At 50.2% G+C, this 21,154-nt stretch overlaps 3 protein-coding genes across 3 annotated transcripts in view; 2 read left to right on the forward strand and 1 right to left on the reverse strand.

Moving 5' to 3' along the window:
• Nucleotides 1–3,499, forward strand: part of ULK2 (unc-51 like autophagy activating kinase 2) — a gene marked incomplete at both ends in the record, with an annotated part of 34,168 nt that extends 30,669 nt beyond the window's left edge. Inside the window, 5 exons of the mRNA XM_079544994.1 lie at nucleotides 579–757; nucleotides 1,634–1,752; nucleotides 2,115–2,272; nucleotides 3,207–3,342; nucleotides 3,432–3,499. Coding sequence (XP_079401120.1) covers nucleotides 579–757; nucleotides 1,634–1,752; nucleotides 2,115–2,272; nucleotides 3,207–3,342; nucleotides 3,432–3,499 — 660 coding nt within the window. The remainder of the gene's footprint in view (nucleotides 1–578; nucleotides 758–1,633; nucleotides 1,753–2,114; nucleotides 2,273–3,206; nucleotides 3,343–3,431) is intronic.
• A 5,857-nt stretch (nucleotides 3,500–9,356) lies between these two features.
• On the forward strand, nucleotides 9,357–13,373 carry ALDH3A2 (aldehyde dehydrogenase 3 family member A2; the record flags this gene model as incomplete). The annotated part of the gene is made up of 10 exons (XM_079545188.1): nucleotides 9,357–9,518; nucleotides 9,717–9,948; nucleotides 10,032–10,117; nucleotides 10,879–11,087; nucleotides 11,229–11,346; nucleotides 11,463–11,604; nucleotides 11,716–11,882; nucleotides 12,329–12,428; nucleotides 12,560–12,795; nucleotides 13,293–13,373. The coding sequence occupies 10 exons, from the start codon at nucleotides 9,357–9,359 to the stop codon at nucleotides 13,371–13,373; spliced, it is 1,533 nt and encodes a 510-aa protein (XP_079401314.1).
• Nucleotides 13,374–16,362: 2,989 nt separating this feature from the next.
• LOC306954060 (multidrug and toxin extrusion protein 1-like) lies at nucleotides 16,363–21,135 on the reverse strand (the record flags this gene model as incomplete). Its single annotated transcript, XM_079545116.1, has 17 exons — nucleotides 16,363–16,565; nucleotides 16,657–16,792; nucleotides 17,048–17,142; nucleotides 17,421–17,553; nucleotides 17,819–17,888; nucleotides 17,957–18,032; nucleotides 18,122–18,230; nucleotides 18,453–18,520; nucleotides 18,607–18,720; nucleotides 19,397–19,494; nucleotides 19,656–19,753; nucleotides 20,017–20,061; nucleotides 20,144–20,186; nucleotides 20,258–20,406; nucleotides 20,563–20,631; nucleotides 20,778–20,879; nucleotides 20,998–21,135. 17 exons carry the CDS (start codon nucleotides 21,133–21,135, stop codon nucleotides 16,363–16,365), a joined length of 1,746 nt encoding a protein of 581 aa, XP_079401242.1.
• Between the last annotated feature and the right edge of the window lie 19 nt (nucleotides 21,136–21,154).

Raw genomic sequence — 21,154 nt, forward strand, 5'->3', positions numbered from 1 at the left:
AACAATGTAGTTTCTGTTTTAGATGTCAGTAAACAGTGAGCTGTTGGCTCCAATTTGTTTGGTTTAAGTGGAAAATTTGGCAACAGACACTTTTCAGTACAATATAATTCTAGATCTAACTGTAGAGTGAAGCAGATAAGTAAGAAGCTGCAGCTCAGTTCTCTTATAGGTATCAAGTCTGTTGTTTAATAAAAGCCAAATGTTCCTTCTGGCTTCTCACACAAATGCTGAGCATACTTCTGGGCTGCTGATAATATAATAACAAGTAATACATCCCACTTGTGATTTTCTTAGTTGCTCAAGTTTCAAGAAACACAGAACTCCACGTCCCAGTTTCTCTGGCTTTTTTTGAAAGACTCTGAAGTATAAGCTCCAGTGTCTTGAAATCATTAACAAAGAAAGAACAAATTAGTATCTGTTTTGGACTCATTTGATTCTGAAATCTCTACTGCTGACTGTTATTTCTGCATAGAATTAACATACCAAAAGAACCACAAGTGGTTAAAAAGAGTTCTAAGTGTACTTACTTGCCTTATGACTTAGAATGGTTAAACTGCTGTCTTGTTTCCTTTTGACAGAGAGAACATACAGATACCCTGCGTCATCTAAACATGATGCTGACATTCACAGAATGTGTTCTGGATCTGACAGCGTTACGGGGAGGAAACCCAGACCTGTGTACTTCTGCAGTGTCACTGTACCAAATCCAAGAGAGCGTAGTTGTTGATCAGATCAGCCAGCTAAGCAAAGAGTGGGGGTAAGTGTGTGATCAAAAAGTAGCAGAAGAATTAGTGAATATCAGATAGACAAAAAATGCATTTGGACAAACTGTGCCTTCTTTTTCATTGGAGCTATTGATTTTGTAGGAATGCACTTTTAGCAACTGAAAGCACATTAGAAGTATATAGCAAAGGATACATTTGCTAGCATATAATTAAGAAAACTCTGTTTTCTGATCTACCACAAAGCTGGGGGAAGTGATGAGGATTTGCAGGTTTGTGGTGCAGTGTAGTTCACTTCTGAATCTGGAAATACAAGTACCATCTCATTTGAAGATCTGAGCCCTCTGTGGTCCTGCTGACCAGGCTGAAACAGCTGCACTGAAGTGAAGGCTGAAAAGAGGAAAGTCGTGTTCAACCTTGACCTTAAATCAGTGTAGCCAGTCAGCCCTAAAGCAAACTCAAAAACAAGGAGAGACAGGAGAAATTTGAAGTGGTCAGAAAGGGCAGTTCCACTTCCTGCCTTCTTCCTGGAAAAATAAAAAAGGTATGTAGTATGTACACCCTGCAAAGTGTGTTTGCTTTTCACAGCTGTGAGAATTCCATGGGCATAGGAAATGACACTGCAAGAAAAATATACCCAGTTGTTTGTGGTACAGCATTGACTTCAAGCAGTCGGCCACTGCAGAGAAGTGTTCCTTTTAAAAATGCCTACATTAAAGCAGATGTACTCTCAACCAGTGACAGGGGGTTTGTGGAGGGGAAGGAGAGGTGGAGATGCATTTTCAACGTCTTCCTTTTCTGCTGCTGCTGAGTCCTGTGTAGGATAAAGATAAAGAATGGAGACTGCCTGAAGTTTGAATGTGTTCAAGGAAGGGTTTTTTTAATACATAATTATTCTTATTTCCCTCCAGACAAGTAGAGCAGCTTGTGTTATATATGAAAGCAGCCCAGTTACTGGCATCTTCTCTGCATCTTGCCAAAGCACAGGTCAAATCGGGGAAACTGAACCCATCCACTGCTGTTAAGCAAGGTTGGTGCAGCATAACCTCGTGTGCTTTGCTTGAGAATTTTCTTCAGTGATACATCACTCAAAAAGCTTAAGTTGCATCATTTCTGTTTTTCTTCTATACAAGAGAACTGTGGGATATGTACAGTTGCACAATTCTGGTAGTAAACAAAGACACAGCTTGCAACTGTTAAGAAATGGACAGTTATTAACTTGAAAAGGAAATGGTTTGATATATTCTTCATTAATAGAAATGGCAGACTAAATAAATATTGTGATAAGTTTAAACAGATGAACTTTGCCTAGTGCTTAAACGAGCTGAACTCAAACTATGCTTTTGGCTTGGGCATTTCTTTTATTAATTTCTTTCAATTTTTTTTTCCCAGTTGTGAAAAGCCTCAATGAGAGATACAAATTCTGTATTGGTATGTGCAAGAAACTGACTGAAAAGCTGAATCGTTTCTTTTCGGACAAGCAAAGGTTCATTGATGAAATCAACAGTGTAACTGCAGAGAAACTCATCTACAGTTGTGCTGTAGAAATGGTAAGTGACTCCTTTTACCTAAAGAATAGGATGTTGAGATTAATAGTGCATTGCTTCCTTTTCTCACATGCTGCTCTGACGTAATCAGAAAATAGAATGCATGTTTCCAGATTGCTCTTTGTGGTTATTTTTGTTAGTCTTTCACTTTCCTTCTTGCCCTCCCCTTAACTGTGGCTAAAGTTCCTGGCAGATTCTGTTCCTCAGGGACCTTTCCTCTACATCAGCACATTTGGTACATAAACACTAGGAAACAAAGCCACGCAGTCCCTAAAAGCGTACCCTCTGTGGATGCATCATCCAGTGAGGCTTACTGAAGCACAGAAACAACAGGAGTAGCTTCCTCAATCTACCAAGTCAGTTTAAGGAACGTTTGTCTTGTCCCTACAAAGCAAAAACAGTAGCAAACATGTAAAAGGATTTGTGTGTGTGTGTGTGTGTGTGTGTGTGTGTGTGTGTGTTTGTGATCAAGAAACTTTCTACCTGCCATGAAGCAGATGCAGTGAGTTTAGAGAATACTTCATCTAAAAAAGGAGTTAAGTCTTTTTTTAATACAGACATCACACAAAAAGTACTGGCAAATGTTGTGCTTAACCCTGACAATGGTGTGATCTTGCACAATTTGTCTTCTTTACAAGAGAATGTAGGTAATACAACAAGCACAGCTATTCATATGCTGTCACAATTTCAAAGTATGTTCTAACATATAAACCACAAGATCAAGAAGTACTTTCACAACTTTGCAGAATCTCCTTTGCTAATACTGCATGTGGGCTCTGTTCTCTCAGGTTTTGTTGTCTTACTGTCATAAAAGCAGATCATCTTATTTAAGGCTTAAAAATAGTCTGTGATGACACTGTAATGTGATCCGTTTTGAATTTATCATTTCAGTATTTGCCTAAAGCAATTTATGTAACAATCTTCTGAATGATTCTAGGTTCAGTCGGCAGCTCTAGATGAGATGTTTCAGCAAACTGAAGATATCACATATCGATACCACAAGGCAGCCTTGCTGCTGGAAGGACTGACTAAAATACTGCAAGACCCTGCAGATATAGAAAATGTGCACAAGTGTAAGTTTAAGCTGAATTATTGAAAATGAAATGGAATTATGAAATAACACTGAATTTGTGATTTATTTTTTTTATCATTCTGTTTTCAGATAAATCTAGCATTGAGCGAAGGCTTTCTGCTCTCTGCTACAGCACAGTGGCTGTATACGAGCAGTAGAAATATCCCAAGGACCAGATGGTGTGAGCATAAGGGACCACATCAGTGATAATGCACTTTTTTCACTACGGTTTAATTGTTGTCCTCGTTCTGCCCCACGTGGAAAGTGATTCTTACATTTCTGTGGTGACTACCAAAGAAGCAGCAGCTTATTCAAAGAGGAGAAATTCCAAAAGTACATTTGTAGAAAACCTGCCTTACAGATCCAGCAGCTCCTTTTTTCTTCCTAGCAACAGGATGAAAAAGAATCCATCTTCACATTTCAAACTGATCCTTGTACACGTGCTTTGACTTGAATGATCAGGGTTTTTTTTTCCTCATGAGGTCTGCAGAGAGTGGATCCTTCTGCATCAGGTACATACAGATGTTTCCCTCAGAAGGCTCCAGCAAACGTTTGTCAAAATGTTTTTAAGTTGTCAGTATGATGTGGCCAAGTGAATTTGGGAAACCTTAACCATGTGCAAGAGCTGGTTGAAGCTTTTGGGGCTGAGCTGGCTTGTAGCTGAGCTGGCGTGTTGGCTCAGCTTGTCATATGAAGGGATGATGAGAAAGCTCTTTTACATGGGGGAAAACGGTAATGGAAGAAACTGAGCTCCATCTGTGCAAAATCCCCAGTGGGTTTTCAGCTGATGTGGATACGATTTGAAGATCTTCTTCCAAAACACTTTATTTTGCACTAATTTACTAAAGCAACTGTATATTCATTTTTGAAGAACTATACTAAAAAAAAATAAAAGAGAGAAGGCACAATGGACTTGGCTGAATTTCGTGTACATAAAATTCTTTTCAGAATTTCAAATGTAGCTTCTAGAAGACTTTCAAACAAACTGTAAAAACTTGTATTCATGTGAACCTTTCCATTTTATACCTATTTGTCTAATACTTGAGTAACTACTGCTCTGAACTTTTACAGTAATAGCAATGTTGAGTTGCTGGTTGTTTGCTTTTTATATAGATTTGGTTGCATCTTTTGTGCATGCAATTATGTGCATTAATGCCTGCAGTCTCTAGGGGTGTAACGACTCTCTAGTTTTGTTTCTTGGGCAGTATTACAATAAATACTGTAAACTGGGAGGTTCTGCGAGGAACCACACGAAAACAAAGTAATGTTGGAGTTTGAGATGCTGATTAATTGATGTAGAGTATCTACATTGTGTGTGTGTGTGAAAAATCAGGATTACTTTGTGTGCATTTTGAGGGAGAGGTGGGAAGCTTCATTTAGCCTTATAGGCATTATCATTTCAAGCATCCCATGAGATTATCAGGACAGTGATTTGCAAAGCATTTAGGCAGATCAGCTTCTCTGGAAATGGTTCCTGTAATTCATTTCTGGGACTTTTTTGTTACTCAACTGCTCGAATACTTGAATAAACCATTCTCCAGGACAAAATCATTTTAATCCTCTTAAATACAGTGGTCTGAACTATTTGACAAAGTTGTACAGGGCTTACACATCAAAATATTCTTTCAGTGTTCGGATAACCATGTGTTTCCTTTTCTTTGACAGAGTAATGTACTTTTTACCTTATTTATCTGTATGAAATTCCAACAGTTAATTTGAAAGTGTTTGTTTATATAATGTTTGTATTTTTAGGTCTTTAATACAGTGTTTCTACCTCTCCTTTGTAATTGCATGCATTATTCTTGAAATTAGGTAATAACTCACTGAACTGTTGTGTAATAGCCTTTTTATTATGGCCTGTATAAATGTATATTAAGGTAAAATAAATACTGACACTAGAAGTGTTTCTATGGTAAAAATGAGTTTGTGTTTCTCTGTGACAAAGATCAGTGGTGTTAAATCAATCACTGAATCTTCTCTTGCCTCAGCAGTTGGATGTACCATCGGGGCTGGATGGAGCAATGTGTTTCATTATGTCTGGAGAGCTCTGGGACAAGGTGTCCCCAGTTCTGTTTTCGGTTGCTTTAGGAAAACAGCAGGGAATGCTAATGATATGTCTGAACGTGAATTGAGGAACAAAGCAAAGTCATGCCTGGGAGATAGGCTGCTTGTCCCAAAAACTCAGTCTTCTGTTGGTGTTCTTTCTACCCTCAGGATTCAAGCTTCGTTCTTCCATTCCTGCCAGTAAGACTACAGGTGCACAGGATGAGACTACAGGATGAGAAGGGCTGTGTTCTCTTGCTGCCTTCATGGGGAGACCAATGCTCACAGCCTGTCTTTCTGCATAAACTCATTCCACCAAGATCCTGAAGCTGCCCTCTGTCTTCAGCTCTCCATACTGAACAGCAAGTGCTTTTTTTTCTACCAAGTATTTTTCTTTCAGCCTCTTGGAAGCTAGAATTAGAAAGGAGATACTTGGTGCAGTGCCTTCCTTGTTCAACCTTAGCATCTACACAGGAGCACCATATTCTTCTGTACTTCCACATATTCACTTTCTCCATAGTGTATAATGTCAACTTAGGGATCTAAAATGTATTTGGATTCTGACATTTACTGCTTTTCATATGGAAGCAGTTGAATTTCTCAGCCCTTCTTCTGAGAGAGAGGATAAAATCCAGTTAATTTAACTTGCAGCTAATACATTACTTTAAGAAATGTTTTTCATGTGAGCTGTTGGTCCTGAGGCTCACATTGCTCTTGCTGCTCTTGTACAGCATCATCAAGGTATTTCCATTGTCACCTATGGGCCCAGAGTCAGTCATTGTTGTGATCCTGATGTCACAACACTGTGCAGTGTGCAGCCCAACTGCACTGAAAGGAGAAGTAGATCAAGGAAAGCTGATTGCAGCTGCTTGCATCATGCTGTGGCTTTAAAATTCAGCCAGGCTGGCCTGTGACTTGTCTTTTTTGACTCCTGCTTCCTCTCCTGTTTTTGTTTGTTTGTTTGTTTGTTTTTTCTTAACTGTGATCCTTTGACTTTTTCTTTCATCTGCTCTGAACCCTGCTTGCTGCTGCCTTTTTTCACTGCCCATGATGCCCTGCACTTCCCTGCCCAACTCGAGCCACAGCCTTGACTCTGGCTCTTTAATAGGTGCACTCTTAGCTCCTCCTTTCTGCAGATCAGTGAAGTATATCTTAGTAACACCTTGGAATCACTTGGAGCCCAGTCTGACGAACTATTGGCAATGCTGCTTTGGACAAACACCTTTTGAAAAGCCTTTTGTATGTTGCTGGCTCCCCCCTCCTCTCCGGCTGAAAGCAAACTAAATGCCAGTGGTGTTGAGTCCTGTTGCAGTCTTTGTGCCAATCAGTTTCATTGTTTCTTTGTGTCCCTTTCACATTTTCCACGCCCCAGCTATGTCTACAATGCAGCCCACAGACCATGGCTTTGTACTAGAAAGTATCTTGTTCTTGCAACTGTGAGATCAGCAACAGCTTACACAAACAAGCAATGCCATAAATGAACTGAGCTGCGTTTATTCTCGTAGGTTGCTTAAAGCTACTCCCTGTTGTTAATCTTCTGTAGCTGCTTTTTCTGATGGAGTGCTGTTTGGGTTTCTATGTCTGCCTGTCTTGTGCCTCTGGCTGAGGATTTTGTCACTTTCTGTACAACACTTGGAGCTGTGCGTGGACTAGGCAGATATTTGAGCAGAAGTTGAGCATTGCCAGCTTTGCTTGGTTGTGTCAGCACGCTTGCATGAGCTAATGAAACGTTTATTGATTAGCTGTGTCATTCTGTGGACTCTTGAAACGAGATACTGCATAGCTTATCTTCTAAACGAAATTCCTTCTTCACCAGGCTCCGCTGAGTGCTTTGTGAGCAGGGCAAGGAGCAGCACAAAGACATGTTGTCCAAGCCTAGTGCGGGTAGAAGTCTATCACCGTGGTGCCTTGCTATAATTGACTCCAGGAGAGAAGAAGGAGCAGGAGGCTGCTGCAGTGCAGGGAGGAAGGGGAGGGGGGGAGGGTCTGAAGCTTCGGTTTCTCAGTAAAATGTCTTCTGCTGCTTTACATAAAGCCCTACGGATTAGACAGCCCCCAGCACTGCTTACCTTCTGATTCTTCTGGAGTTAATTACTTTCTCCATAAATAGTTCCCTCCTTTATTGTTTCTTAGTGACTGAATAAAAATAGAAGATGCTGTCAGCTCCAAGGCGTGAGGAGCGCGCTGCAGACCACGCGTTGCGCTGGGTGCTGCCTGCAGGGTTTCTTCCATCTCGCTCCAGACCTCAGGCTTCTCTGAAATCCATGCATCTCACCCAGCTGCTCCAGGGAGGCTCGACTGATATTTTGCAACGCTGAGAGAACGCTCTCAGCTTGTCTTCTGACCATAACTGGCTAAATGATGGCCCTGGCAAGGACTAAAGAATGGCATCACACTTCTGCTCTTTCCTGCCAATACAGAGGAGCCTTAAGACCAAGTTTCTGCAAAAGCATGGCACAAGACAAACCTGGATGAGATGAGAAGAGGGACGTTTGCCTGCTACGGCTGATGCCAAGTGGAATGGAAATGCTCAGGCTGGAGGGTGAGAATTCTACATGCAGAAGAGCAGACTGGAATACGGCCATGGTGGAAAAGAGAGGTAGGTAACAGCCTCCCTGATCTTGCAAGCATCCCCCTGGGGGTGTGCTGATTGCAGAGGGTGAGTTGCGTCAGTGCTTCCCAGGGCACAATGTATTACCCCACTCTGAGAGTTCAAAGACTTTTACCCGAGTTGCAGCAGCATTAACTCCTTATCTCATTTTTGTTGGACTTTCAGACAGTGTGGCATGTGGCAGAGTTTGTCTCACCTCTGTGCAGGGATGCTAACAGGAGCAAGGCAAGCATGTTTCCATCAGGTGATTCTCCTATAGGGAAAGTTCCCACTTTCCCTGCTTGTGTCCTTGTGAGTGCAAACCCAGCTCCTTTACATGTATCAGTGCGAGGGCTCCATGGAGCTCAGCCTGTTTTTCTCCCACATAATGCCTCCTGCACGCAAGTATTGCCAGATGCTCTTGTCATTCCTTTCCCCGGCAGACTGTTTACAGCTGAGATTTGTGCAATAGCTTGTGCAACGTCCCCGTGCTGGATGGGCTACAGCAGCGCTGTTTGCGGAGCCAACCGGCATCGGGGGAGGCTGCAGAAGGGAGCGGCTGCGGGTTCAGCTGGGCATGGGTTTGGCTGAGCAGCATTTGCACTGTGGCCCCTGTAGGCGTGTCAGATACGCGGCTTGTGGAGCTGCTGGGTCTGAAATGGGAACATCATTTCCAAATAAATCCCCTTGCGTTTCTCAGAGGAACAAGTTGAGGCAGGACCAATTAACTGGAATAAACCCAGCCTCGTCTCAATTCCCTTCCCTTTCTGCCTCGCGTTTCCCACACGAGTGCTGTACTGGGCTTAACCTGGCTGTCCGCGTCACCGTGCGCTGTTCTACACCAGGGCAGCAGAGCAGGGAGGTGAAGGCCGCCCCGCGGCGCTGCCCTGCTCCGATAAGGGAGCGCGGTTGGAATTTGCCCCCCGGTCCGGCGCACCGAGAGCTCAGTCCGCACCCCAAGCACAGCCGGCTGCGCTGCTGCTGCCGGACAGAAGCGAAGGCAGCAAACCCTCACGGTGAGACCCGAGGTACGGCGCCGGCATCGCTCTGCTCCGTTCGTCTTTTTCGGGTCCGGTTCGTTCCTATTTTCGCTCTTCTTTCTCCTTTCCCCCGCGCGCCCCCCGCTCCATCAGCTGGGAGGTGGTGCGTGGCGCTGTCACGTGACCGGAAGGCGGAAGCGGCCGCGCTGAGGTGAGCGGGGCGCGGACGGGCCGGGGTCGGTGGGGCGGGAAACCCCCCGGTCCTGAGGGGCCGTCCGGGCCCTGCACGGCCCGCTGCTCCCCGCTGTGCGCCGCGCGTTTCTCTTCGGAACTTTTCCGTATATCGAGCGTGGCAAATTCTCTAAACTTTCGCCAAGACTCCTGACTGAGCGCTGAGCGGTGATGGGGAGGATGGCGGAGGTCGTGGGCCGGGCGAGAGCCGCCTTCAGCTCGGGTCGGAGCCGGCCGCTGGAGTTCAGGCTGCAGCAGCTGAGGAACCTGCAGCGGATGGTGCAGGAGAAGGAGCGGGAGATCCTGGCGGCCATCGGGGCGGATCTGCACAAGGTTTGGGGTTCGGGACCGTCGCTTGTCCCTCACGGGGCGGGGAGGCCCAGAGCTGTGCGAGCCCCGAGGGACACGGAGCTCGTGCTGGGGGCAGGGTTGGGGCCGGGCGGGCTTTAAGGTTCCCTCCGACCCAGGTTTCCCCCATCGGGGGAGGGAGCTGGGCGCCTTTCCAGCCGTCCCCGTTCCGTGCCGTTGCAGTGCGGTCACAACGCCTACAGCCACGAGATCATGGGGGTGCTGGGGGAGCTGGCCCTGACTGTGGAGAAGCTGCCGTCGTGGGCGGCTCCTCGACCGGTGAAAAAGAACCTCCTGACGCTCCGGGACGAGGCGTATGTCAACCCCGAGCCGCTGGGGGTGGTGCTGGTGATCGGAGCCTGGAATTACCCCTTCGTGCTGATCATGCAGCCGCTGATCGGGGCCATCGCCGCAGGTGGGAACCGCCGCGGCCCGCATCCCTCACGGGGGTCTGCGTGGGGGCACGAGAGGAGCACGAGGGCTGTGTGTGTCTCCTAGGCAATGCGGTGGTGGTGAAGCCGTCGGAGATCAGTGAGCACACGTCCCAGCTGATCGCCGACATCCTCCCTCAGTACCTGGACCCGGTGAGTACACTTGGTGCCTGGTGTTTGTATGCCTCGAGGAAATATCTGCCTTGGTTTCATGTGGCTGCTGTGGGTTAGAGTTGAATTATTTGCCTCTTATCACCAAAAGGACATAGGTAGGAGAGAGAGGAATATTTGAACTGGTTGTAGAGGATGCAGGCAGCACACTGCTATATTCTTCCTGCTTTCATGTAACTTATTGTGCCTTCACAGTCGTGCTACAATATGGCCCTCTTTTTGATGCTCATCATAGCATTAAGGGCTGTGCAGGTGTTTCTCTCTGCAATACCTTCTTTTTGGGACCTGGCCTGTAGGCACGGGTTTGTGCTGTTCCTGTGAATCGGACTGCTTACTTAGCATTCATGTCCTGCTGTGCTGGTAGTCCGATGTGTTTTCCCTTCTTCTTGTTTGGTATCTGTTGCACTGTTTCACCCAGAGTTTTCCTCTTGACAGCACAGCTCCAGCATGTGTGTTTTTTCTAGGCAGTGAGCGTTTTCTCTAGGTGGGGAGTGAGAGCTGAGGAAAGGGAGTGCCTGCTGGTCATTTATGCTCCAAGTCTTAAAGTGTGGAAGCAGCTCCTCAGCCTCACTCAGCCCTGGTCTTGAGCTCTGTTTTTTTTTTTCTCGTTTCTTTGGGACAGTGTAGTAAATAAAATTTCATTTAATTGGAAGAAGCGGAGGGCATGGCCTTATGGACAGCTGCTCACTTGATTTAATTGCTTTAAATCGAGGTACATGCAGGGCTCTTGTTTGTATGTACAGGAGCTGTACCCGGTGGTCACCGGGGGAGTGCCTGAGACCACAGAACTGCTGACACAGAGGTTTGATCACATCCTTTACACCGGGAACTCTGCTGTGGGCAAAATCGTGATGGCAGCGGCTGCCAAGCACCTGACACCTGTCACCCTGGAGCTGGGTGGGAAGAGCCCCTGCTACATCGACACGGACTGCGACCTGGCCGTCGCCTGCAGGTCAGCCTGCTGTGGGGCTGAGCAGTGGGGTGGAGGGATGTGTGTGGGGTCTGAGGGACCGCAGGTTCCCGAGTGGTGCTGCTGACAGGGCGGTGGGAGTAGAAAAGACGATGCAGAGAACCCCTCTCTGTTTTTTTGCAGGCGGATTACGTGGGGGAAGTACATGAACTGTGGGCAAACCTGCATTGCCCCAGACTACATCCTGTGCCACCCGTCCATCCAGAGCCAGGTGGTGGAGAACATTAAGGCGACGCTGCAGGTGAGCGTGGCAGCTCTCGTGCTGTGGCAGTTGTTCCTCTCACCACAGAGGTGTCATTTCCTATCCTGGCAGCCCCGATGTTGCTGCTAAGCTGGTTGTGCTGTGTGCTATGGCAGGAGTTCTATGGGGAGGATGTGAAGAAGTGTCCAGATTATGAAAGGATCATCAACAAGCATCACTTCAAGAGGATCATGGGCCTGCTGGAAGGGCAGAAGATTGCTCATGGGGGAGAGACCGATGAGGCCTCCTGCTTCATAGGTACCTGTGCCAGGTGTTGGGCAGGGGAGGGTGGGGGGCTGGCAAGCGGGCAGCAGCCCCCAGTCCCGTGTTGGCCCCATCTGTGCTCAGCACATTTCCTGCCCTCCTCAGCACCCACCATCCTCACGGACGTTTCTGCGGAGTCCAAGGTGATGGAAGAGGAGATCTTTGGGCCGGTCCTGCCCATTGTGTCTGTGAAGAACGTAGACGAAGCCATTGAGTTCATCAACCGTCGGGAGAAGCCGCTTGCCCTCTATGTCTTCTCCAATGACAAGAAGGTGGATTGGGGCCCTGCTCCTCCGCAATGCTGGCTCTGCACACTTGGGTTCTTTGTGCAGCAGCCCCAGGCACAGCTCCCCACAGGACCTGCATTGGCTCCTGTTTTGTGTGGATTGCAATATTTGTCTCACGTTCCCAGAGCTGCCTGGTGCATGCCAAAGGGCTCTGGATTTGCATGACATTATGAAGCAGAAGGATAACAGCTGAATTTCCTGTTTGGTGATTAGCATGTCATGTAGCTGTTCGTGATTTTGGTATTTTTAGTATCTTGCTGTAGAGAAGAGCTCTAGTCTTTTCAACTTTTCAGTTAGCATTGCATGGAGAGGGCTTGGTTGTCAGCGAGAGAAGATTAATATTATGGCCTGGCAGCCCATGCTCCCCTCTCAGTCCTGCTTGTCTCTTCTGGGCCTTTGTAATTTTTTGCTGTTGTTTTCTCTTCTTTCAGTTAATCAAGAGAGTTATCTCAGAAACCTCCAGCGGGGGCGTTACTGGAAATGATGTCATCATGCATTTCTTCCTCGCCACCTTGCCCTTTGGTGGTGTTGGTAAGTTACCTGAGCTCCTCTTTAAGCACTTTGACTTGCTGCTTGTTAGAACAGCAGTGGCTGGTTTGCTGTTGGCCACAAGTGTGACCAGCTGAGGTCACAGTGTGGTCTGGCCATGCTCTGTGTCTCAGGGAACAGCGGGATGGGCGCCTACCACGGCAAACACAGCTTTGACACCTTCTCCCACCACCGCTCCTGCTTGATCAAGGATCTGAAGATGGAGGGCACAAACAGGGTCCGGTACCCTCCCAGCAGCCAGAAGAAGTTGGATTGGGCCAAATTCTTTATTCTGAAGCGATTTAACAAGGGCCGTGTGGGACTGATCGTGTTGGCCCTGTTGGGTGTTGTGGCAGCATTGGTGATAAAGGTGAGCTGTGGCTCTTTGCTTTCTACTTGAGTGCATGAGCAATTTGTTTTACCTTCTGCACGTCCTCTCTTTGCAATTTCAGACCTTTCTTAGAGCCTGGTCTGCTTTTTTTGTCTCCTGACACTTATGCTTGGCCCACCTCAAATGATCAGCATCTATTTCTCACTCTTGCCAATGACACCTAGAACAGAAATATCCTCAGAGAAATCTCCCTGCCTTCTGTACTGTTTCTTTCTCTGTCCTGGATGGTGACACCTGTGTGAAGCTCCCTGCAGAGGCAGATGGGGGTGGTCCATTTTTTCAGACAGCTGTGATCAGAAGCACAGGAGCCCAACAAGCAGGAGGAAATAATCAGCCTGCATAGCTGAGTCCAGGAGGAGGTAGAAAAGCCAATGACTGGCCTTGAAGTAACAGCTAGGGAAGCAAGCCCTGTTTAGGTGAACACCTGAGTGAAGGGGGGAGCTCACAGCATCTCGAAATCATTTGGGTTTTCTCAGAATCACCAGTCTGTGCTGAAGAGAAAAGCTCTCTTGGTTGTGCTGGCTGTTCAGAGGCTGGGCTGGCTCAGTGTGTGTTAAGGAGGAGCAGGTTTCAGAGCACTGCTGTTGCTGTTACAGTGAGGTAGGAGCCTTTCTCTTTTCCTGTGTGCAGACCTGGTTGAGGTTGGGTGAAGCATTGTTAGAGCAGTGGACGTGGGGCGTGGGGGGCTCCTGGCACTGGGAAGCAGCGCCTTCCCCTGCAGCTCACACAGTGTCTGAGATAACCAGCATGCCCAGGGGTGGAGGCAGACGAGCTGGATGTGGTGGCACCCTGGGGACATCAAGGGAAGCAAGGAGAGTTGCTTCAGATTGGTCTAGGAAGGAAGTTGGTCTCATTTCAGCAAAACCCTTACAGGAGGGTGGTGTTGTGTTTTGCTTTCACAGATGGCTTTCTGCTGAAAAGAGGAGAAGGTGCCATAACCTGTGTGCAAGTCATATTTTGGGCGCTCACTTCATGTCTGATTCTTTACTTCAGTCCTGTTTTTCTTTTGAGCTGGGTTATTTCTGTGAGCTGTTGAGCACGCAGAGCAGCCTTGGGAAGGCACTAATCATGAGGAGGCCTGGACTCCTGCTTACTAACAAACCACACTGAAACAGAGGGACCAGTGGATACGAGCTCTCAAAAGGAGAACTGAAGAGCAAGAAATACAGCACCTGACACCACCCTGTGCCCTGCCAGAGCACTGCTTCCAGGAACACAGGAACACCCCGTCTTACACCAAACTGCCTGGCTTCATCCACTGATAAACAGGAGCTCGTGTTTCGGCTGTAATTGGCCTGGCAGTGTTTTCCCTGCAGTTCTGGGGTCAGTCTCTTCTGTTGTGCTCCAGCCAGCATTATTCTTGGTGACAGGTATGAGACAGGCTGTGCTGCTGCTGTGCTGGCTCATGCTTTGTTCTGACAGTGTCGGTTATGAATAAATGGGGTGAGATTCCCACTTGCCATCTACTTGGGGTGGAATATTCCTGGATCCCTGTGAGCCAGAATCATCCACAGCTGTTGGGTGGTGCAGGCTGACTCCTTTTGGGGGCAGTGGGGCACATTGTAGCAGTTATGTGATAGACTACAAAGAAGATAAGTGCCATGTCTGTATTTTACAATGACAAGAGACCCCTGAACAGGAGAAAGCAATTACTGGGACTGTGTACCCCAATGTGTTCGAGCTTCTGGGTCTGCTATGGTCTTGCACTGGGTTATGACATGGGACCTGTTCTAATCAGGGGAGATGGTGGTGGGGAAATTGAAGGTGGGAGGGCCCTGTAAATGTTCTTCAAAGGAAATCTGGAAGTGATGACTGGCTGCATTTCTTAGCAAATTGTGATCACTACGCAGTAGCGGGGATTTCTTCGCGTCTGGTGAAAATCCACATGCTAAGGCTTTGTAATGAATTATTTTGCAAATATAAAATAAATACTAAGAATTTACATAAGAAAGCAGGTGTGGTAAGTCACTGCAATCTCCTGTGGAATCCTGCCTGTCCTGTGCCACCCCAGCTCTGGCTGAACTTGGCACATGTGTGCAGGTGGCAGCTGCTTCACGTGTGCCTCCACCCCAGCACAGCAGCACAGATCACAGCGCGGTGATCTGCTGTCAGGGGAGGATCACTGAGTGGCTGGGTTGCTTCTGCCCCTATTCTGTGCCAATCCATCCCATAAGTGTGTCCCACCTGCACTCGGTCTGCCCTCCTGGGACAAGTGGGATCACTTTCACGCCTTCAGCAGCAAGTAGTGGTTCGGCTGTGAATGGTGTTGGAGGGTCCCCAGTGCCTGAGCAGCACTGCAGTGAAGGAGCAGCACTTCCCTCCCGTCACACAGAGCAGCAAGCTGGGATCTGATGCTTGTGAGCTCACAGCACCAGGGAATGGCTGGGTGAAGGGCAGGTTGCATTGGGCCAGGGCCAAACATCCTCTCGTGGGAGGAGAGCGCTGTGTAGGAGCAGGGCTTGTGCTTGCTTGCTCTGCCTGGGAGACAGCTGGCAGACAACTGCCTTGAGGTAACTTGCTTTGCACTGGGCTGATGGTGTTGGCTGTGTTGGGCGTTGCGGTGGCGGTGGTGATACAGCTGAGTGGTGCTCTGTGTTTCCTGAGCCCCACCTGACTCCCCACCATCACCCCATTGCTTTGTGGGGCTCTGCTCCCCCTGGGGACACCCAGCCTGTCTGTCCTTCTGCAGGTAGTGGCCCTATGATAAGGATTCCCTGCACCCAGCAGAGCCATAACCCATCATTTTCATCCTGAATTCCTATTGCTGAACTTCTTTGCTACAATTTCTTCTCTACCGACTGACCCAGTAAAAGCAAAGGAGTCCCAGAAAACTCAGTCTGCTGCTGAGCTGTTGCAGCCTCAAACCTTTGGCCACGTCCCAGGCAGAAAGGAGCAGTCCCTGCTCCACACTGCAGAGAGGAGCCCATGGAGCAGCTATTGGGCTTGGGGGAATCATGCTGGAGGAAGGTCACTCATTGCTGAGCCTGGCTGTGTAACACGTCTCGCGTGATCCCTGCATAAAGCTGCCTCATGCCAGCAGTGAGCCCAACAGCGTGTGCTATGGATGGGAGCCTGGGCTGAGCAGCTGGCAATCTCACCTGTAATGGGGTTTCTATGTTCTGTTGGTGCACTGGTCGTCTTTCACCTCATAGTGCTGAACGGGGAGCCTGACCCTTGCTGGATAAAGCCTTGTTTCACCGCAGAAGCCATCTGGGTGTCCCAAGGGCAGTGCCTAAAGGACGAGCCCGGTTGAGTTCATTCTTTATTTGGCATTGTCAGAGCAGTGATGTGAGCTCAGCTCCGATCGGCGGCTGAGAGCTGCAGCAGGGCAGGAAGGGGACGCCTGCATTGCTCGGTGCAGCAGCCCAGAACCGTGCTCCTGGAGTCGGAGCAGCTGCGGGGCCGTTCCCAAGCAGAAGCCGATGAGATGCTGCCAAAGGCTTGAACTCTACGGGACGTCCAGGTGCAGCCCGGTCTGTACTTTGCGCATCCATCCGCCAGGAGGGGCCTCGGTCCCCAAAGCAAGTCCCTGAGCCCCGCCGCAGGTCAGTGTTTGCCGGTCACGAGCTTTATCACAACGCCGAGTGCGAGCACTGCGATGGCCGCGGCCGCCGCCAATCCCCGCCGCAGGATCAGCCCCCAGGTGGGCGCAGCGCCCGGCAGCGCACCGCGCGGCTCCTCCTGGAAGTTGGCACCATCCGTCCTGGTGATGCCCGTGAGCACCACGCCGTTCTGAGCATCCACTCCCGCTGCAATGAGATGAGGAGAGGTCGCCGTGAGCCTCTGCCAGAGATCTGCGCGCTGCAGGCACGTAGCCGTCATCCCCAGCCCCGGCCGTACCTACGCAGCCCCGCACCGCTGCAGCAGGGAGGTCGGTGTGGGGCATCAGGGTTGGCCCCTTGCTGTGGGGTGCGGCGTTCTGCTGCTGCTGTTCCTCCTCCGGCGGCTGCGGGGTCACTCCTGCGCGGCGCTGAGCCTGGGGGAGCAATGAGACTCAGCCAGGGAGGGGGATCCCCACCTGCAGTGCCTATGTGTGTTTTGTGCGTCCAGAAATGGCGCAGTGAAGGATGCCCCCAGTTCCCCAAAGCTAGTGGGAACCTCAGAGCTGTTAGCACGGAGGGGCACCTCGAGGTGCTGGGAGGAAGCAGAACACAAAGGAGCATCGTGGTCCCAAACACGGAGCCCTGGGTTTTGCCATCCCATCCCAGTGGATGGGTGCACACACGGTTACCTCCTCAGCTGCCTTCCTCCAGTCCATGCGGCAGATGTAGATGAGGAAGCAGGTGCAGAGCATGGAGACGCAGACGAGCATGCTGAGCCACAGCCCTGCCGGGGGTGTGCTGGTGTCAGCTGGGCAACATCACCAGGCAGACCCAACTGAGAAGGGCCAGCGAGCCAAGAATGGGGACATCAGCAGGGAAGTGGGAATGGGGCTGCCCAGCAGAGCTGCAGCAGTGGCTTTCCCAGGGTGATTTAGGGCACTCAGCAGTGCACTGACTGTTCCAGTGTGCCCCAGTGCTTGCAGTCCCCAGCAGCACTGCAGAGCCAGGCAGAAGAAGCAGTAGGGAGCTGCATCCATCTATGGGGGCTGGGGGAGGCAGTACCTATGACGCCAATCCTGGCCACAAAGAGCAGCACGGCTCCCAAGGGCAGTCCCACACCATAGTAGCTCACAGCGTTGAGGATGGCACCGAATTTCTGCTTGCCTGTGCCTCTGAGCACCCCACCACAGGCACACTGCGGGGAGAGGGAGCAGGATGGGGCCGAATTTGGGGCTGTGAACCAGCTCTGAATACAAGACTTGCTCTGCCTCCCTTCATAGAATCATTAAGGTTGGAATACACCTCTAAGGTCATCCACTCCAACCGTTAGCCATTCACCATGCCCACCAAATCATGTCCCAGTGCTCATTTCTCTTTGCCCCATCCTGCAGGTTCAGCGCTTCTTGTGCATTCAACACCAAGATCCCCTCCTAAAAGTAGCAGCACTCCCAGGGACTTACACACATGGCTTCAAACAAGTGGAAGACGACGTAGACAGGCATGACCCAGGCCACCAAGTCGATGATCTCCCTGCAGACAAAGAGCCAGCAGTCTCTTTTTGGGAACAAGCATCCATGGCGGGAGCTGGGGGCGCTCACTTTTCATTGGTGAAGATGTATCCCAGCACATCCTTTGTGGCAGCTAAAATGGCCCCTACAGCAACGCAAAAACCCCCTGGAAAGGAAAGCAAGGAGGTGAGTGCATCCTGATGGCAATGGGGGGCCTGGGGCAGAGAGAGAATGGGGCAGAGCACTGCTGCTGACCTGTGCAGAGCATGCTGGTGGAGGAGGACCTCTTGGCCACCTCGATGTCACCGGCGCCCAGAGCGTTCCCCACCTGCACACTGGCCGCTGTGCCGAGCCCCAGGGGGATCTGCAGCAACAGGGGGTAAAGACAGTGGCAGGAGGGACAATGGAGCATCAGCTTAATTTTGGTCATCTACTCCGTAGGAAGGGGAGGGAGAAGCAAGGAAGGACTTGAGCACGGAGAGGGGAGATGTAGAGAATGGAACTGAGTGAAGCTGAGCTTTGGCTGTATCTGAGCTGGGACTGACTCTAGGGAGCCCGATCTGAACCCAAAACCCACATCACTTACCATGAAGGCAACGACAGACACCTCATAGATCACAGACTGTGCTGACAGCTCCACGACACTCAGCAGCCCTGGGGGCAGGAGGTTCAGGTGCTCAGCCCCTGTGATAACCACAGTGCCCCCATCTCACCCTGGCAGTCCCCCTCCTTCTGCTGACCTATCAAGAAGCTGCCGATTTCATAGGTCCACCACTCGATGCACATCATGAGCATGCTGGGGATGGCTAGGGAGGTGAAGCTGTCCCACTCCAGCAGGCACTCTCTGGACCAGCCTATAGAGAGGAGAGGGTTTGGAGGTTGGATATTAGGTTGGATATTAGGAAAGGTTTCTTCTTGGAAGGTGTGTTGATGCCTTTGGAACGGGCTGCCCAGGGAAGTGATGGAGTCACTGTCTGTAGAGGTGTTCAAGAAAAGATGTCACACTGAGTGACGTGGTCTAGAGCAGTCACAGGCATGGGTTGGTAGTTGGATGTGATCTTGTTGGTCTTTCCAACCTTAATGATTCTATGGAGGAGATGGTCCGTCCTGATGGAAGCCAGACTGGCCAAATATCACCCCAGGAGCTATTAGCAGAGCCCCCGGCATAATTCTCATGGGCTCCATGTGACCTCTAGCTGCGAAGCATGCACATACAAGCTGAGCTGCAACGCTCAGCTCATCCTTCCCAGATGAGTGCACCTGAGGACAACCTCATGCCTACGCCTGCGCTCATCCGGCTTCGGGGCCAAACCCTAAAACGCCTTGACAAAGGGCTTCCTTCCTCCCCAATTAATGGTTACTGCGCGGCGCTCTGCCAACGCCTGCATGCCAGGCTGCCACTGGAGCAGCACAGCATCCCCAGGCTGGGGTTAATGTTTCCCCTCCAGCACTAACAGAGCTCACTCAGAAGAAGCAGTAGAAGATTGACGAATGCATGCGTCAAGCAGGAACTGGAGGGAGATGCCTTACCTCCCCACGTCTTCACGTGGAGCTTCTTGCCTACAATGTACAGGAACAAGAAAATGGTTTGAGAATACTGAGCAATGGTGTTGGCCCAGGCAGAACCCCTGCAAAGGAAATGAGAAAGGCTGTTGGCATCGTGCTCACATCTCCCCGGGTTTGGGGTGCTGGAACCTGATGTTCCTGGGAGCACCGGCTGTGGCTGCTGGTGTGGTGTCCCCAAAAATGACTTTTGGGTTTCATTTTTCCCTCTGCAGGCATTACTCACACAATTCCCAGGTGGAACACATAGAGGAAGACGGAGTTGGCGATCACATTGACAATGTTGCCAATAAGCCCGCTCAGCACCACGGGCCACATGATCATCTGCAACAAGGGGTGAACGGGGGCTGCCATCTGCCATGGCCGTGGGAAGACCCCACCAGCCCCCACCTCCCCACAGCTTTAAGAACAACAGAGGAAACTTCTGGCATTGGAGGTATAGCTCTGAGATGGGGACATTGGATGGAAGTCCACTGGGTAGAGGGATTTATCTCTCTGGAAGAGCTCTCCATGATGTTGTATGGGTGTGGGGTTGGGGGAGCCCTGAGCTGAGAGGAGCCTGGGTGGTTATGGGGTGTGGGACCCACCTGGTTCTGCAGGTACCTGGTCTCCAAGTTATACAGAAACACCGCCTGGAAAGCAAACAAGTGCGTGAGCTGGGGCCAGTGCTGGGACGGAAAGGTGCAAAACACATGGCCAGCAGCCAGGGCTTACCGGCAGAGCAGGGACAAATGCCATCACATAGAGCTGGGTTAACCTGGGGGACACGAGAGGCACGGTCAGCGAGGGACACGGCCACCAGCACCCCACCAAAGCAGACCACCCAACCTGGAGACTTCGGGGTCCTGGCGGATGAGCAGCAGGAGCTGCTCGATGTTGATGAGCACAGCGCAGCAGGGGAAGCAGCAGAGCAGGAGGATGATGATGGCACGCTGCAGGATCACCCCCACGCGCAGCAGGTTCCTGCTGCCGTAAGTCTGAGGGCGAGAGCACGGCATGAGCTCTGCTCCTGGGGAGGGCTCGGTGTTTCCTCTGGACTTTAGTGCTCCTGGTTATGGGATGGCTGCTGGAGCTCGGCAGCACCGGGTGATGCTTGAAACCCTGGTGGGTGGCCCCAGGGCAATGTCACCCACCTGCGATATCAAGGTATCACATGCTGAAGACAGACCGTATCCTACAGAGATGGCAGTGACATTTATAACCTGGAAATGGGAATACAAACTGAGAGAAGTGAGTACTTAAGGCTTTTAAGTGAAAACAGTTCAAAGGAGGCTGAAGTCTCCTCTGTCCCCTCTGCCTGCAGGTCTCAGCCACCCATCCCCATATCCCAGCCCCACAGCATGCTCACCGCGATGGCCAGCGTGACAGAAGCCAGCTCGACCTTGCCCAGGTGGCCGCAGAAGATGGAGCTGACCAGGTGTATCAGGAAAATCAGCAGCTGGATCAGGATCTGAGCATGAGGAGAGGAGATGCAGAGGTTGGAGATGGGTGTGAGGGACACCTCCGGGTTCGGACAGGAGGGCAGCATGTTTGGCAGCCCTTGGTTGCTCCCCTCTCTGGGTCCTTACCAGCGGCCCTGCCAGCACCAGCAGCTTCTTAGCATCCTCCCAGAAGCTGTCTGGGATCAGGCGCTGCATCCAGCGAGGTTTCTTGCTGCGGCCATCAGCTGCCCCCTCGCTGATGCCATTCTCCTCGGGCCGCTTCATTCTGCCGCTCTGCCAGGAG

The sequence above is a fragment of the Tetrao urogallus genome, assembly GCF_951394365.1.
Source record: "Tetrao urogallus genome assembly, chromosome: 20".
Lineage (NCBI taxonomy): Eukaryota > Metazoa > Chordata > Aves > Galliformes > Phasianidae > Tetrao > Tetrao urogallus.